The 17,706-nt window shown below is 38.7% G+C and overlaps 1 protein-coding gene across 2 annotated transcripts in view; it reads left to right on the top strand.

Annotated features, from left to right (window-relative positions):
- Gimd1 (GIMAP family P-loop NTPase domain containing 1) overlaps positions 1 to 13,558 on the top strand; it is a 41,242-nt gene extending 27,684 nt beyond the window's left edge. The window contains exons 2-3 of one of the 2 annotated variants that reach the window (XM_028760339.1): positions 2,111 to 2,505; positions 12,594 to 13,558. In XM_028760339.1, the coding sequence (XP_028616172.1) occupies positions 2,113 to 2,505; positions 12,594 to 12,854 (654 nt within the window). In that variant the 5' untranslated portion in view covers positions 2,111 to 2,112 and the 3' untranslated portion in view covers positions 12,855 to 13,558. The remainder of the gene's footprint in view (positions 1 to 2,110; positions 2,506 to 12,593) is intronic. The other variant, XM_028760340.1, reaches the window with a different exon arrangement.
- The last annotated feature ends 4,148 nt before the right edge of the window (positions 13,559 to 17,706 follow it).

Raw genomic sequence — 17,706 nt, 5'->3', positions numbered from 1 at the left:
AACTGAAGACCTAGATGTAAATCTACACACCTATGTTCACCTAATTTTTGACAAAGAAACCAGAACTATACAATGGGGGAGGATCTTCAGCAAATGGCATTGGTTTAACTGGGTGTTGGTATATAGAAGAATGTAAATAAATCCATATCTACCACCCTGCACAAAATTCAAGTCCAAGTGGAGCAAAGACCTCAACATAACACCAGATTCACTGAAGAGAAAGTGGGGAATACTCTTGAACCCATTGGCACAGAAGACAACTTCCTGAAACAAACATGAATAGTACAGGCATCAAGATCAATAATTAATAAATGCCACCTCATGAAACTAAAAAGCTTCAGTAAAGCAGAAGACACTATCAATAGGACAAACAATATCCCACAGGTTGGGGAACGTTCTTTACCAACTAACTCCACATCTGATAGAGGGCTAATATACAAAATATATAAAGAGTTCAAGAAACTAGATCTCAACAATCAATTTTAAAATGAGGTCCAGATATAAATAGAGAAAATGACTGAGAAACATGTAAAGAAATGTTCAGCATCCTTAGCCATCAGGGAACTGCAAATTGAATTGACTTTGAGATTCCATTTTACACCTGTCAGAATGGCTAAGATCAAAAACACAGGTGACAAAGTTGACTATGTTAAAAATCTCTTTTAACTCTAAGTCTCCTATTTAAAATTAAACAAAGCTGAATGGGCTGGACATGGTGCTTCATACCTGCAAGCACTGCATTCGAGGCAGGTGAACTCAGATAAGTTGTTTGAAGTCGGTCCAAGAAACATAGTGAGTTCAAGGACAGCCTGAGCAAGAGTGAGACTCTTGTCTCAAGATTAGGGGATGCTGGAGAGATACCACAGTGGCTAAGAGAACTGGCTGTTCTTCCCAAGGGCCAATGTATGATTCCCAGCATTCATACTTGGTAGCTCACCACCATTCTTAATTCCAGTTCGAAAGGATCCAACACCCATCTTCTGGCCTCTATAGGCACCAAGCATGTGTGTGGTACATATACAGTCATGCAGGAAAAATACTCATAGATATAAAAATAGATAAATTAAAATTTTAAGAAAACAGAAAAAGAAGAGAGCCGAACTGGCTGTTTTCTTCTACTGTTCTGTTTCTACAAGCCTTCAACACTGAGTGGATTTTATATCCTCTCCATGGGTTCCTAAACTCAGTAATCTCAGTCTTGAATTCTCTCTTCCACCATACCAGGGCACCAAGATGTTCCCGCTAAGTGAACTTGTCTTCATGGGATTTGGCTCCTCCCTCCATTTCCTACAGTCAGTCCTTCCTCAGACTTTCCTTGCTTCTATTTGGTTTCGCTCTACATCCCCACTATCAGTTACTACTGTCCCAATCCCCGCTCTGTCTCGAGACATCAGTGGTGATCACATGGCCCTGCTTCAGTTACTACGAAGAAGGAGGAAGCTCATTACGGGCAGCACAGGAAGCTCTCTCCATCTGTGGATGCTATATCAGTAGATTTACCCAATCATAGGCTGAAAATATTCAGAGAAAATCATGTCTGCATTGGTCATGTACAGACTTCCTTCGTCTTTGTCATTGTTCCTCAAACAATAAAGTATTATGGTGCTTACATTTTACTGTTATATTACACTAATTTTACTGCTACATTATACTAAATATAATCTAGACATAAATGCAGCATTTAGAGCAGTGGTTCTCGTCCTTGACCCCTCTGGGATTCTAAGACCCTTTCACAAGGGTCGATTATGAGATATCTTGTATATCAGTTATGTACATTAAATTTTACAACAGTAGCAAAATGGTAGTTATGAAGTAGCAACAACATAATTTCATGGTTGAAAGTCACCATAATGGGTTACAGCATTAGGAAAGTTGAGAACCACTGGTTTAGAGTATTATAAAGGGTGCTGTGCCTAAGTTATATAAATATTACCCTATTTTATATAAGTAGGTGGAGTATGAACAGGTTTTGGTAAATTCTGTGGCAGTAAGTCATCCTCCATAGACACTGAGGAACAACTGTACACAAAATATCTCAGGCCAGGTCAGAGGCTTTGTGTTTGATAAGTATAGATACCTAACTCTCCTTGTGGTGCGTGTTTATCTACAGCTATGGCAGACACCAACAAGATGATCATCAATTTGGCTGTCTTTGGCAGGACTCAGAGTGGGAAAAGTTCTGCTGGGAACATTCTTTTGGGAAGTACTGACTTCTACAGCAGCTTTGCTCCAGGCTCTGTAACCAAAGATTGCAGCCTGAGTCGTAGTTGTCACCTCCATGGCTTCATGCGTCGAGGAGGTCAAGAAATAAGCCTGCAGATACAGGTATTGGACACTCCAGGGTATCCACACAGCAAGCTGAGCACAAGATGTGTAAAACAGGAAGTGAAGAAGGCCTTGGTGCATCACTTTGGACAAGAGGGTCTCCATCTTGCTCTGCTGGTCCAGAGAGTTGATGTGCCTTTCTTTGGACAGGAAGCATCTAACTCAATCCAATTGATTCAGGTAATACAAAGATGAAGTCAGATTGGCACCATCCCACCTGGGAGCATTATCTTCATAGGCAAGACCCTGGAAAATACTGGTTCAAAAGATACTTGAAGTATAAGGTATCAGCCATACAGCAATAGTCAGTAAAGGGGATTTTTCTGCCAAGAGTTCTATTTTGTAATTTCTTTTAGACCAGTGGTTCTCTACCTTCTTCATAGGATGATGCCTATGAGAAGCATACGAGCCAAGATGGCTTCTGAGAAGTAGTTGTTTGTGAATTTACTGAATTTATATAAAGCAGCCTTAGAGAACATTAAATCTGTCCTTAAAATTATCCTGATATTTGAATACAGGTTCCCTGACAATTTCTAACAGAAATGCTTTGAAATACAAGTTTTATAGTATGGTGAGCTACATGGTGGCCTTAGCTTTCACATTGAATCATAGTTGCAACCATCTTGTTTACTGTTGACAATATGACTTGACACTTTAGGAGTTGCATGACAAAGTTTCTACTCTAGTCGCCCTAACTTTTCCACTGTTTTCTTGTAATCACACACATAGATTTCCCCTAGACTTTTAAAAATAACCCTTGAGAAACAAACCTTGTGTCTGCCATTTGGGCTAATCTTTTGTCTTCACTAGGGACAGGGGGATATTCATCGTCTGAACTCAGTGACTTCTACTCATGAGGCCCCGCAGTTAAACTTGGTTGAGCCCTGTGCAGAAAATCAAGAACTTGGCCAGAATAGAGCAGGTCAATAAATGATTTCCAGGAATTGAACGTGATAGTCTACACGAGTCCCTTTACTATACTATTTCTGGCAGTATAAATACATACTCTTTATCCCTCCTAGCTGTGGACATGTCAACCCCCTTCCCTTACCTAGACCCTTTGATGGAATGAAATGAATGAAACCCCCAACTTAGCAATTGATGACAAGTGAGCAAATGAACTGGTATAAACAAATACAACATATGCCATCTAGGTTCTGCCTGAAGTCCTTCTAGTTCATGGATGGAATGAGAACTATATATGCGTGCTGTAGCAGGTAAATATGGGAAATCACAGATTTCTTTGCTGTGAATCATGCACAACTTTCCTGTGACCTTTGCCACGATGCTAAGTCTTGTGTTGCTCCTCCTACACATTATGCTGTTTGAGCAGTTAACACATTGTCATTCCTGACATTTATCTACCTCGTCTACATTATGAGCTTTTTGCACTTCGGCTTCCTGTTCCTGAAAGTTCACAGTGCTACATGGGATAATCATCAGTGAACAGATATGCATCTGTTGATAAATAATAACAAGTTGTTCTCTTGATGTTGCATGGTTTGTGAGCATTTCAGTTGGTGGTTTTGAACCTCACCTTGTTTTCATAAACCCATATAAAAACATGGAAATGCAGATACACTGATCTCACTCTTGAGAGGCTAGTTCAACAGTCATGGATGAGTTTGAATTTTCAACAAATTACCCAGCTGATTCTGGTGTGGATAATCTAGGGGTTACATTTTACAAACATTCTCAAGATCAAGGTTCTCAAGGATTTAAGGCTTATCTCCTGTAAATTAGTGTCAAAAAAATTCTGTCTATGACTGATTGTAGAATAACTGACTGAATTCCTCTAAAATAGTGGTTCTTGAATAGTGAGTAGTAACCCCCTCAGGATCACATATCAGATATCTTGCATATCAGATTTACATTAATAATCATGACAGTAGCAAACAGTTACAGTTATGAAGTAGCGATGGAATAATTTTATAGTTAGAGGGTCACTGCAATATAAGAAACTGTATTAAAGGGCCACAGGATTAGTGTCAACATACAAAACATCATAATCCACTGTTTTCCTACAGTGTGATTTAATTCATTCTTGTCTTTTGTCTTCCGAGATGGTCTCTGCATAGCTTTCTCCAACAGCTGTCTTCCTTGAGTCTTTGTCTCATGAAATGAAGACCAACATGAGATGGATGGAAACAAAGTTCAGATCCTGATTTTTTTAATACAATAAATAATTTCTCTTTTTTCCTGAATATCATCAGACAAAGCTTATCAATCCTCAGAACAGCCCCATGAGTGCAGGGAGAGATTACAGACCTACTTGGAGCACCTCTTGTCTTCCAGTGATGGACTCTGAGGCACAGGCTTGATGTTTATAACATTCTTCCTGAATGTGTCTCAGTTACTCATGGCAGCCTGATGTATGCTCCCAGATCAGGAGCAGCTGCCAGATATCTTCATATTTGGCAGGACCAAGAGCAGATGTCAAAGGGGTTAAGGTCCATGGGTTCCAGGCTTACCCTGGGTTTCCTTTCCTTCTTGGCTGATAAACAAGGAGAACGGAGTAACTATCCTTTCTTTTCCAGAAAAGGGAGGAATCCTGGCATGGAAGGATTGGCTTCATCTTTCCCATGCTTTTTCTTTTGTCTCCTGGTTTGTGCTTTAATACTCTGCAGAGGAGTCATAGGGTGCCAGCCGTAACAATTGAAACATTCCTCCAAATGATATTCTTCTTTATTTATATTAGGTCCATAATAATTTAGAGATGAGAATTATATCCTCCAAAATGAGAAAGGAGAGAATTGCCTCACGTGAGTGTTTGTAGGAATATTATTTGAATGCTAAAAAGAAAATCCGTAAATATATCAGAGAAGACATAATTCAGACTCCTCCAATAAAGAACTAGCATGAGAGAGACAAAGTCACTCTAGGCACTGAAACTATGAACTGAGTAGAATCGATATTCTTTTGTACAATCTATCATAGACACTATAATTACTGTGAGCGAGCAGGCTTAAGAAATTAAGAAATTATTTTTAGCTTAGAATCAACAGCTCTGCTGTTATGTTGTAGTGGTTGCTCATAAATAGGTTCACAAAGGCCAGTGACAGGTCTGATTGTACTAGACAAACCTCATGGGTCTATTTAGCAGTCGGAACTTACTCAAAGACAAGCCTAACATTACGAGTCTTTCTTGTTTTTGATTCACAGTCACAAAGAATGCTGATTTTATTGATACTAAAGACTTCTACACACTAGTGTTAGTAAATCTGGCATTCTTAGCACTTCGATCACCTTATAGGAGAGCCACTGAAAATGGCAAAGTGGTCCTGTTATAACTGCTACTCTTCTGCACTGAGATGCTCAGTCATTCAAGTGAAGCACATCGAGGCATGGCTTATTACAGAGGCGAAGAACATGGTGTCTGGAATACACACCTGTGTTCAGACTCCTTCTTAACTACTTGTTTACATGGTGACCTTGGGCAAGGAACTTCTCTGAACATCATTAGAAAGCTGTAGATGGATATTTTATTTATTTACATTTCAGATGCCATCCCCTTTCCCCTTTTTCCCCCTTCCAGAAACCCCTTATTCCATCTCCCCTCCTCTTTTTTGCTTTTATACCATTTTAATTACATGCAAGTATTAAGGTCAGTTCTAGGTTGAGGAACTAGCAATACAATAGATGCAAATAGTCAAGGAACAAGCAAGACAATAAACACAAATAGAACAACCAAGGCAATAAAAAAAAATTCCATGAACACTCACGTGATCACGGTTTCTAAGGGCTTATCAGGATGGCCAAAATATCAGAGCCAAATTGCCTGTCCTAACCCAAAGTCATTTTTATGTCTGAAGACTACTTCCTTGTTCTAGCCTAAAATTCAGATTCCTGTCTGAGATTACTTCATTGTTGTAGCCTAAGATTTAGATTCCTGCCTGAAATTACTTCTTTGTTCTAGCCTAATGTCAGATTCCTGCCTGAAGCCCACTTCCCTGTCCTTGGCCAATGTTCTATTCCTGCCAAGCAGTCCATTTCTTTGTCCTCGGCCCATGTCAGATTCTTGCCAAGCAGCCCCCCCAAAATAATAATGATTAAAAAAACAAAAGTGAGACAACGGCCATTTTTTCTTTCCTTTGGCTGTTTCTTGTTTCTGCTGGAAAACAAGGACACGGGTGTACCAAGTGTCTTCTGAAGCTGAAGCTCTCTCCATGTCCTGAGTGTCAGCTTCACTGGTGGCTTCCAGTCCTAAGAACACACGTACGAAGTTAGCAGGATGCTGAACTGATCATTCCAGTGGTTTCCTGGGTGGTCTTTCATGGGATTCTAACCTAGAGAACAAAGTTTTAGCTCATCTGACCATTTGACAAACATTGAATTTCTAGCATTAAATCCTTGCTTGTTTACCAATATCTGGAGTGGTTTCCATTTGCTACACTGATCCCACAGTATGGAAATGAAGAAGTAAGTTTGAGTGATGGAAAAGAAGAAAACACAAGGTTTACATTTTAGGGGTTTTTCACTCCAAATGCACATTAAGTACCAAGTAAGTGCCAAATCCTCCTACTTTTACTAAGTACTGGGATAAGGTCTGACCGTAAAATATAGTGGTTTGCTTTGAGATAGGACAGACAGTCATGTACGCAAAAAGAGGAATGGTCACAATGAGAAACCTTGTATATATTGTATGTTAAGCATATTTACCTCCAAACCCTTCTCCTCCCTTTTTTTTGCTCCCTCTTCCCATTAGTCCTCTTTTATTCCTTCTCAGCAGTTTAATTTCATGTCATATTAATATACATAATTTTATCAACATAAAATCCAGAAGCTGCAAATGGGGGAAAGCATGTGTATTGGTCTTTCTAATATGGATTTAATTCACTTAATATGATTATCTTCAGTTGCACCCATTTTCCTGAAAATGATATGAATTAGTTCTTTTCTATGGCTGAAGAACTTTCATTAAGTGTATATACCACATGTTCACTATCCATTCGTTGCTCTGTTGCTAGGTGTCTATTTTGGTTCCGTAATTTAGCTATTATGAATAAGTTGCAATAAACAATGTGCTAAGTAAAATAAAAAAAGAAAGAAAAGAAAAAAGAAAAGAAAGCAGTAGGTGTTAAAAGTATTTAACTCAAATTTCTTTTTGGATTTTGACATGAGTCCGGCGCTAGTAAATCCTTTGAGACAGTGGCACACCTAAGTGTTACCTGTGGGGACTCTCATTCTATATAACTATTAGTCAAGGCTCTGGAAGTCTGGGAACCTTTCTTAAAGGCCCAGGTCTGTGCGTAATCAGCCATGTGACTTCCAGTTGAGCCACTTGATTAAGCCACAAGGCCTTAAAACTCTCATCTTTAAAAGGAGGCAATTTAGGCAATTAGATGCTTTCTAATGTTGACTATTCCCTGAATCTGACTCGAGATGTTATCACTAAGTTTTAACTCTCTGGAAAGAAAAACTGGTATTTTAAGTAGAATGAGAGTAAAGGAATACCATACACACACACATACACACACACACACACACACACACACACACACACACACACCACATGTATGATCCTTATTATTCTCCTGTTCCTTGATAACTTTTTTCTCAGCTGATGTAATTGTTGGCTTTTTTCTAAAGTTTCCCCCTGAAAGGTCCAGATGCTATGATTTCATCAACCACAAACAAATGGGGCAGGGCTGGTGAGGTCCTGAGAAAATGAAGAGTTCCTGGAAAACAAAGTTTATATCCTAACTCGCTGTCCCAAAAGGACGAGACGGCCTCCTACCCACTAGCACTGTGAAACCAGACAATCCGTGGTTTTAGCGTTTCCAGTCGGCTTAGGACTATATTTAAATTATTATCTTTTACTTATTTTGCCCTTGAGTTTCTTTTGAGACATCGATCAGCCATCATTGTTCAGTCTCTGGGCCCCAAGAGAAAATGTTTGGCTTCTGACATGGTGACTATTACCAAGCGACACTATGTTCAAACATTCAACTATTTCCTGGCCAAAGACCAATCTAAAGATTATAAAGTAAATCAGCCATTCTTTTCTGGGTTGGGCAGTAATTCAAAAGAACAACTTCTCTCACAGTTTAAGAGGTAAATATCCTTTCATAAAAAAATTATCAATCTGTAAAAATTTCCCAGTGGCTGAACAAATGGGCCTGTGAGTGGCAGGGCACTTAGTGCTTCCACTCATTTATCCAGAATGAGATAACTTCGGAGTATAAGAACCACCTGAAGAGGAAAAAATAAAAGCAAAGAAGCATGTTGTTACAGAAAACCAGGAACTAAGAGAGCCGCACTACTTACTTCTTAAAGTATTAACGTAGTAAGAAAAGCATTCTGCTAAGCGATATTGTACAAAGCAGTATTTTAGCATGAACTTTTGTTTTGGCGACTACTCAGAAATATCTAATGGCAAGATGGTCAAACGAGAGCCATCAGGACGGTGGGTTTGGTGGTGCTCAAGGGCTAAGAGCACTAGTTCTTTACCAACCTGTACATAGATATTTTAGTATGACAATTAGCGTGACCCCTGAGTGGTAGGCTGAGTCTCAAAAGTGAGAAACTCTCAGATATGAGTGTGATCAAAGATCAGAATCTGGACCTGGGTGGAAATAAAACCCCAATATCATACAATCCCTACTCTTCAATTGTTATTTCTTTTTTAAACTTCATTATCTATCATCATTGTGTGTGTGTGCCTGCCTCTCTCTCTCTCTCTCTCTGTGTGTGTGTGTGTGTGGTGTGTGCATATGCACATGTGTGCATCCATAGCATGAGTACAGAAGACAACTAGGATTGGCTTTCATGTGGGTTCTAAGGACCTAATTTAGGTCATCATGATACTGGAATTTGGGGGACTCCTTCATGGTTGCCTGATGATACAGAGGAAATCCAGGTCCCTTTGTGGAGTTCTTAGTCTCAGAAAAATAATTTAAGAATGGGTTCAAATGAAAACTCAAGGACAATTTTATTAGTTAAAAAAAATAATCAGAGCAGGCAAGCTGAAAATCTCAGCAGTTGCTTGAGGAGAGCAACGAAGGACAGAAGGAAGAAGCCACACCCTTTGCTCTTTATGCAAGTGTGGAAATCAGACACATGGTGGGAAAGCAGTCAATTGGTAGGGAGGGATCCTTTCAAGAAAGAGTAAGAGAGCCCCAAAATGAAAGTCAAAGTGTTAGGGAGAGCATACTTTCCAAAGAAATAGAAAGATTCTGGGTGATTCTGGGAAGGAAAGACACAGTATCTTACTAAAGGGAAAATTATTGCACCTATCTTTTTAGCATGGCTTAGGTGAGCCTACATTCCAAGAGGTAGTCCCTTGGCCTAATAGAGCTGGGTCATTAGGTTTCTACCCAGGCTAGAAAGCTTGTTCTCTTGATAAAAACATGGTTTCTCCTAAGGAGTCTTTTTTTTTTGTTACTCAGACATACAGGCTCAAACTGTAGGCACATTTATCCCCTAGGCCATCTTGCAGGGCCATGTTAATTCCTTTGTAGCAAATAATAGATATTTATTGTCTCTTGGTTCTTGAGGTCAGAAGTCTGGAATCACAGAATTGGCAAGGTTGGTTTCTTCTGAGAGCTGGGGACAAACAATGTGTCCTGGGCTTCTCCTGGCTGCAAATGACTAATTTCAGTCAACTGAAGGCACCATCTCCTTATATTTGTGTCTCTGTTCAAATTTTTCTGTTTTACATGGACATTAATACATTTAGATCAGAAGTAAACCTAATGACTTTAAGTTAATCACATCTTTTATGACACTCTTTCCAAATAAGGTCACATTCTAAGTAAGGAACGGGGGGGGGGGGGTGAGGTTTAGAACTGGGCATTGAATTAGGGGAAGGACAGAGTTCAAATATAATCTCACCATTTATTCACATTGCAACCTGCGCCTTTTCTCTACCAGAGATATGTACAATACACTGCAAGCACAACAGAGTCCCACAAATGTCCTTTATTTTGACATGCTACCATCATCTACAGTGGGTTGTTGACATCATAATACTTATGATACTTAGATTTATAGAGTTATGACCTTTAATAAACAAACACAAGTTTTCTAATGGACTTGGATTGAAAAGCAGACGAGAATGTGAGAAATGGAGCACCATTTTGTGAATTTCCTGTTAATTCATGTATCTACCTTTAAGATAATGTTTTTTGATATACTTATCTTAGAAAGTTGGCTCATGTTTTTTTGAAACAGTATAGTTTAGGGGAACCCATAATTCTGTGGTATTGGTAGACAGATTCTGATTAGGAAAGGGCAAACAGGTGATCTCAGCCTTGCAGAGATTTGATTCAACTGAGGAGGGAAAACACAGTCTGTGGGAAAGCCACCACAGTGAGCTGTTGAACTCAGAAGTACAGGATTGTGTCCCAGAGAATAAAATTCAGAACTGAACCCTCAAAACAAAGCTAATTGAGCCTACTATTTGACTCAATCAGGAGGGTCATAATTCTAAAATATTGTTGAGAATTCCCAATGTCCATTTGAAACCTTCTCATGATAATGCAGACGCAGATAATGTACCTTCAAAGAAGTCACTGCTAAGTTTCAGTAACATATGCTTAAATAAATGGCTCAGGTGGGAGTCTGGCTGCTCTCATGGTTGTAATTAGTAGTAATGGCAATTGCTATCTCTGACTTAAAATCCATGTCTCAGTTCTCAGAAAATATGAGTATTTTCATATTAGACATACTTGTCCAGATGCTTTTCTATCTTCTCCTTTACTCCTTTCGTCCCACTCTTTTCTTCTCCTTATACAATAAATAGCTATATATGTGTGTTTTGTGTGTGCATGTGTGTGTTTGTATGTGTATATGTATATGTGTGTATGTGTGTGTATATGTATGTATACATATATATGTGTGTGTGTATGTATGTATGTATACATATGTGTATGTATATGTATATATTTAAAGACAAAGCTTCCCAGACTATTTTAATAAAAACACGACCACAATATGGTTCAACATCTTCGTGTATCAATTTTCAATGCCACAACGAGAAGAGTAATAGTATTATGGCAAAGATTCATGTTTAGCATCAAAAAGTTAGGCATGGCCAAGCATGGCAGATGCCCACCTCTAACCCAACATTAGGGAGATAAAAGCAGGGTTGATATGTTTGAGGTCAGCTTGGGATTATAGTAAGAATCTATCTCAAAGGACTCAAACCAAACCAAATCAGACTGAAGTGAGGAAGGGGGAGATGAGAGATGAAAAGAAATTGTGACCTAAAAAGCTTAATATCTGACACCAGTTCTTCATTTTTGCTTGCTTGCTTGATTGCTTGCTTCTAATTGCTAGAAGTCCTTGATAACTCTTGCTATATTCATTCATGGACATTTTGTATTTTAAAAACAGTGTTATGAACCAGTAATGCCTCTGTAAGTATTTCATCCACAGGCGCATATAGAAGGAAGAGAATGTCACTTTACTGTCACTTGGTCATGATTTCTTGTAAGTTTGGAAACGTCCAAGAGTTAAATGGTTACTCCTAGATGCCTTTTGCATTACATGAACAATATGCCACATGCCATGGCTTCTGCTTTCTATCAGCTAATTTTCACTCATCAAGCAAGAATTTATTGCACAACCAGCTTGCACATATCACTAAACAACGGGACAACTGTCTTCAGTGCTTTTCGAGCACGTTAGAAGAAGCCATTTGATAAATTGCCTTTGACTCCAGGCATATGGAAAGAGGAACATGAGGATTACAGTAATCTTGTGTAGCTGTTCCAACTCACCAAATAGATTTTGATCTTAGCTTTTCCGTTACTTGTCATCTGGTTAATCAATAAAGCACAGCCAGATTATGTCATTTTAATCCCTTAGTAGATATTTTAGTGGTGATACTATAACATCCAAAAATTAAAAAAAAAGATTCTGTAGGAATTACCTTGCTCAAGGTACCATCAATTAAAGGACTTGAGGGGTTCTAACAGGGTCTCTGGTTGTGGAGTAAGTATAAGCGATCACTGAGCGCTGGCCATACCACATTCACTGTAGCCAGATGCACTGCTGCATTAAGCGTTTGCATATCAATTATAACAGTAAAGTAAAACAGAGAACCAAAGCCTTTTTGTTGCTGTTGTTCAGAAACCCCATCCATCTTCCTCAATGTGCTAACAACACTTGAGCTCATAGTTGCTTCCCATTTCAGATATCACCTTTCAGAGACATCATGACACATGGATCTGTTGGCTAACGACATTGGACTTTAGTAACGGCTTTGCTCATTTTTGAGGAGTAGAGTCCAAGGCAAATAGTCATTTAACTTCTCTCTCTTTCAGGAACTTCTGGGAGATTCCTGGAAGAATTACACGACTGTTCTTTTTACCCATGCAGAAAAACTCGAAGAGTCTGGGTTGAGTGAAGAGGAATATTTGCAAGAGGCTTCTGACACACTGTTAACCCTGCTAAATTCTGTTCAGCACAGATATATCTTCCTGTATGAAAGAGGAAACTTATGTAGTGAACAAAGAATTAAAATCTTAGAAAGAATCATGGAATTTATAAAAGAAAATCATTTTCAAGTTCTTAATTTTACATAAAATTTAACTGAAAAGGAAAGAGCACTGGGTATTAATCAGGGTCCGAAATCTGATTTTAAAACCTGCCTTTCTTCACATGCATATGGGGCATGAGAATTCCCTATTCAGCCATTGAGCCATTTTGGAAAAAAAATTGTAAATAAAAACTAATATCAAGGATTCAACATTTCTTGATATCAGAATTATACTCATAAGTATTTATCCAACAGAAAAGTGTACATTTGTGCATTTAGAAATATGCATATACAAGAATGCTCACCGTGCTACCATTCATCATAGTTAAAGACGGAAAACTATATAGATGTTCATTAATAGAATGATATTCAAATTGTGATATTAATCCACTGAGATATACAGTGTGAGAATAAACAAGCTCAATCACCTGTAATGGTAGTAATCAACCATCTAAGTACAACACCAAGAGAAAGAGAAAGAGGCCAGACATGAAATGTGCTCAATGACTCCATTTGTATGAAGGTCAGCAACAGTCAAAGACGAATGCAACCCAACTTCTCTGGTGCGAAGAAGTGCTGGGAATCAGCAAAGTAAAAGGATGCTGTGGGGGTAGCTGCAGAGATGTTGGTAATGCTATTGCTTGATTTAGAAGCTGCTTTCATTGGATGTGTACCTTGTGAAAGTGACAAAATTTCTTGTAATGTATGAACTCATAACTGCATTTGTGAGTATAATTGTTAATGAATAAACTTTCTTTCTTTATAAGAGATGTATGTCACTGCTTACTTGATGCAAGAGAAGGAAGATAGTGTAACCATGCCAGAGTATGTTTTCTCATGTACACTGTGTACACAATGTACACTTAAATGTGTTCTCCATAGTTAACTGCAATGATTAAGTGAATTGTCATGTGACAGAGACTCCAGGTTTGCTCTCTTTTCTGCTTTAGAGAGACCAGCTAACCCCATTTTGGTTTATAAATATTAAGGAAAACTCAGATCACATCCTTCAGTAAATCCCTACAATAGTTATCAGAGTAGGCTATACCTGCAGACTTGACTGCGAAGTGATGATTCTTACTTGTTCACATTGCTATGAGTACCAGAATGATTTGGCCACTTGAGAGAGCTCTTCAGGGTGGTTTTAATGGGATGGTGATAGTGAAAATAAAGCAATTGTAGTTATCAAGAGCTATGTCTATCACAAACATAGAATCATATCCCTTTCGCATGTGATCATATATGAATCTCCCCAGACACCCACTAACTCATAAACTCTTTTCATAAAGCTAATTCATGGTTTATTTTACTTTATTTTTCCTACTGTGAAAACCAGTAGTAATTTCCATTAGAAACTAGTGGGCTTCCTCCAAGGCAGTTCTCAAAGGACTACTGTTATCTGAACCATAGCACAGACAATATTTATTAAGTTAGTCATTAACTTCCTGTTTCTTAGGTAGACAGCTACAGGTGGACAGTGACAGAGACTCAGCCTTAATTCTCTCCCACCGTTTCATTATATTGCTGTCAACACCAGAAAGACTTAATCATAATGGATGCTTAATTGATACATAATATTTGTACTTCTCTATAGTGTATTGTGGTAATTCATTGCTTGTCATATAGTACGTAATGATCAAATCAGGATAATAAGTATTTGACTTCTTCAATTAGTTGTCATTTTTAAATGTTGGGAAGTCTGTACTTCTCTAGTCAGTATTAAAGACATCATAGACAAGCTAGGGATGCAACCCAGCTTGCACAAGGCCCTAGGTTCAATCTTGTTGAAGGCGAAACCAAAGCAACAAAGGATGGACGGGTCTTGGGAGGTGTGAGGTTAAAGTGGTAGGCATGCATTTCATATATGTGTGATACAGAAGAGCTTTAATAGAGAACAAAATATATGTCATAATTTACAATAGTTATACTGAACTGGGTGAGAAGCACCAGGGATCTCTCCAACTCCGTGATATGCTAACCTCTTTGATACATAGAAGTTCAAGTTTTCCGTGTTATTTCTCTTTTCTTAGAAGATTTCCTGCTATTATCAGGTTGATATTTCTAACATTTTCCTGCTTATTTTGTAGTTCAGTTATATGCATGCTTTCTGTCAAATAATATTGCTATTGAATTATCTCTTTTGTTAAAGCACATGGGTGCTTCTCCTCATTTGGCCTTTGTTATTTATTTTATGTGCCTGTTATTTCTTGCATTTCCCTGCTGTTTCTTCTAACTTTTCTAGTTTGATAATGTTAGTATTCAATCCTACTTTTCTCTTTAACTTTTTGGAAATTCTACTAGAATTCATATGCAGAATGAGGATAGTGTATGTTTTCTACTGTTGCTTGATAGCAAAGTTACAACTATTTATTCAACCAAGAAACATCTCACGGATAAGCCTTTCAACTGTGGAACTAAGACCTACAGAATTCTCTCATCTCTTCCTTCTTCTTTAATGTTTCTATCATTCTCCCCACAGAAAACATCTTAGGAATGGTTCTTTCCACCATATAGCTGTGTTTTGCAAGACAATTAGCCCAAGATTTCCTTTTATGGGCTGTCCCGTTTGTTTCAAGAGCCATTTCATACTACTTAAGCTGAACACCCCTCATAGTTTATCAATTATGTCATCTTAAAGATTATTTATCAGCATGCATAATATTAAAATTCATTACGCATTTTCAAATAAAACTTGTTTCTGATTTGACTCCTGCCTTTTGCCCTCCACTCCTGACCCCTCCTCAGTACTAGAAACTCTCTTCTTTACCATGCTTTCCCTTTGTCTTCATCGTCCTCAACATCTCAAGTGGATGTTTCCCCTTATATACCCTGCATTCTTGCATAGTCACTATTAAATTCCAACCATACCCTGGAACACAGTACTACGCAATGTTAGTATTGCATCTTCATAATAATCAGCATGATGAAGGGAGGTAAATACTGTGTCTGCTGGGTATGGGGAACGACTCACTGAAGTGAACTGTTGCTGCTATGCTTGAGTTGTGCACCTCTTTCGATGACAGTACCTATATTTATCCACAATCTTAGCCATTTTTTGGAGATAATTGTGACTCTCAAGAGACCTGTGTGAGCAAGATTAGCTCTGGGAAAAATAAATGGTATTCTGGAAGCTGTACTTTGGTGTCCTGTTGCCTTTCTATTAGAGTCTGTTATTTGCACTCTTTGCTTGTGTTCTTCAGATGTCTAATCTAGATGCTAGCTTCATCTGGATGACAAGAGAGTTCTGCTGAATTTTAGATTGGAAATTTCTTTGAACATTTCAAAGCTCATAGGATAATAATCTTGGTGGTTTTGAGCTCTTAGGATAGTATCCTTGTTGTTACTGAAAAGTTGGGGTCAGAGACACATTAGCATGTACTCTTTGGGGGACCTTAGTGATTACCCCCAAAACTCCCAGCTCTAATACTTAATTCTAGATATAAAGCCTCAACGAACATTTTCTGGCTCAATGCCTACTTTTAATTTTTTCCTTTTTTAATCTACTGTGGAAGCAAAAACCCCACAACTGCCCCCTCAAAGTGCATCCCTGATATTCTATAATGGAGCCTAATGTGAATGACCTTGGCCCGGGAGCAGATTTCATACCCTAAATGCCATGTTCCAAGGTGATAACAGTTCAATGACTTGTTTATGGTAACAGAATGAAGAGCATCATAAATCAAGGCACTTTCAGACACCATGGTGGAGGCAGTAGGCAGGTAAGTTACAGCAAAGCAGGCGGAACTCTTCTGTGAGCCTCAGATGCTACTGACAGCAATCTTTGCCCATTGGTTGAAAACTAGGACCATGTGTACTTTCCAATGGATTTACCTAATGGCCACAAAGATGTTAAGCCTGATTCTGAGGAGGAAAATAAATGGTTTCTAAAGCGGGATAAGGATGACCCAGTTTGACTTTGGACTTACAACATTCCAACCTCTTCACATCATTCAAATTCTCAGCAGTTAGTCAGCCTTGCGGAAGGCTCAGTGGAAGTCGAGGCTCATTTTAGAGACTTTCCTTCACACTGTTTCATTTTTTTTTTTAATATGTATATGGATGATTCTCCTACATGTATGTTCATGCACAACATCCATGCAGTGCCCTCAGAGGTCAGAAGAGGGTGTCGGATCCTCTGGGACTGGAGTTTCAGACACTTGTGAGCAGCCATGCATGTGCTGGATCCTGAACACAGGACCTCTGGTAGAACATCCCATGTTCTTAACCACTGAGCCATCTCTCCAGGCCCAGAGCATGTTATGGGTACTCTGCCTTTTATCTTAAAGTACTTCTTCCCTTTACCAGTTACTAGCTTTTAGATACGTCATATCTTGTCTTCAAAGGAAAAGAAAAATCTAAGATTTTCAAGCATTACTGTAAGAGGATAGACTAAAGATTGCAGAAAAGATGAAAATAAATTTATAAAGGAGAGGGGCCATACTAGGAAGTAATAGTTTCCCTCAGTGGAGAGAGAACCAGGAAGTAACCAAAGCCCCAGAAGACTCACCAGTCTCCATTACTCAGTTATAAATTAACCCTTTATACTTGTGCCCTCACTGGATGGGACAGCCTTCCTTTACCAGTATGTTAATAGGGATGCAGACTGCAGAAGGGCCTGGAAAACTGCAAAGAATCAGACCATCCCTGGCCTTCACAGAACTCCCACAGGAGAGCGGAGAGCATCAAGCAGGAAATTCCCCCATCTATTGTAGCACAAAGATACCTTGAACCACCTCTCCATTTTAAAATGGGAATTCCTTTTCTATGGGCCATATGGTCTCTATTCCTTTTTCTCAAATTAGGGCTGGAACAAAAGTATCTCCTGTAGCCATTGATCTCTACCTTCTGGTTTGTTGTGACAGGGGCAGCTGGTAGTAGGATAGCCAGGCACTGATAAC

This window comes from Grammomys surdaster, unplaced genomic scaffold, assembly GCF_004785775.1.
Source record: "Grammomys surdaster isolate TR1022 unplaced genomic scaffold, NIH_TR_1.0 126531, whole genome shotgun sequence".
In the NCBI taxonomy this organism is placed as follows: domain Eukaryota; kingdom Metazoa; phylum Chordata; class Mammalia; order Rodentia; family Muridae; genus Grammomys; species Grammomys surdaster.
The sequence above is the reverse complement of the archived record's forward strand: the minus strand, read 5'-3'. Positions and strand labels throughout refer to the sequence as shown.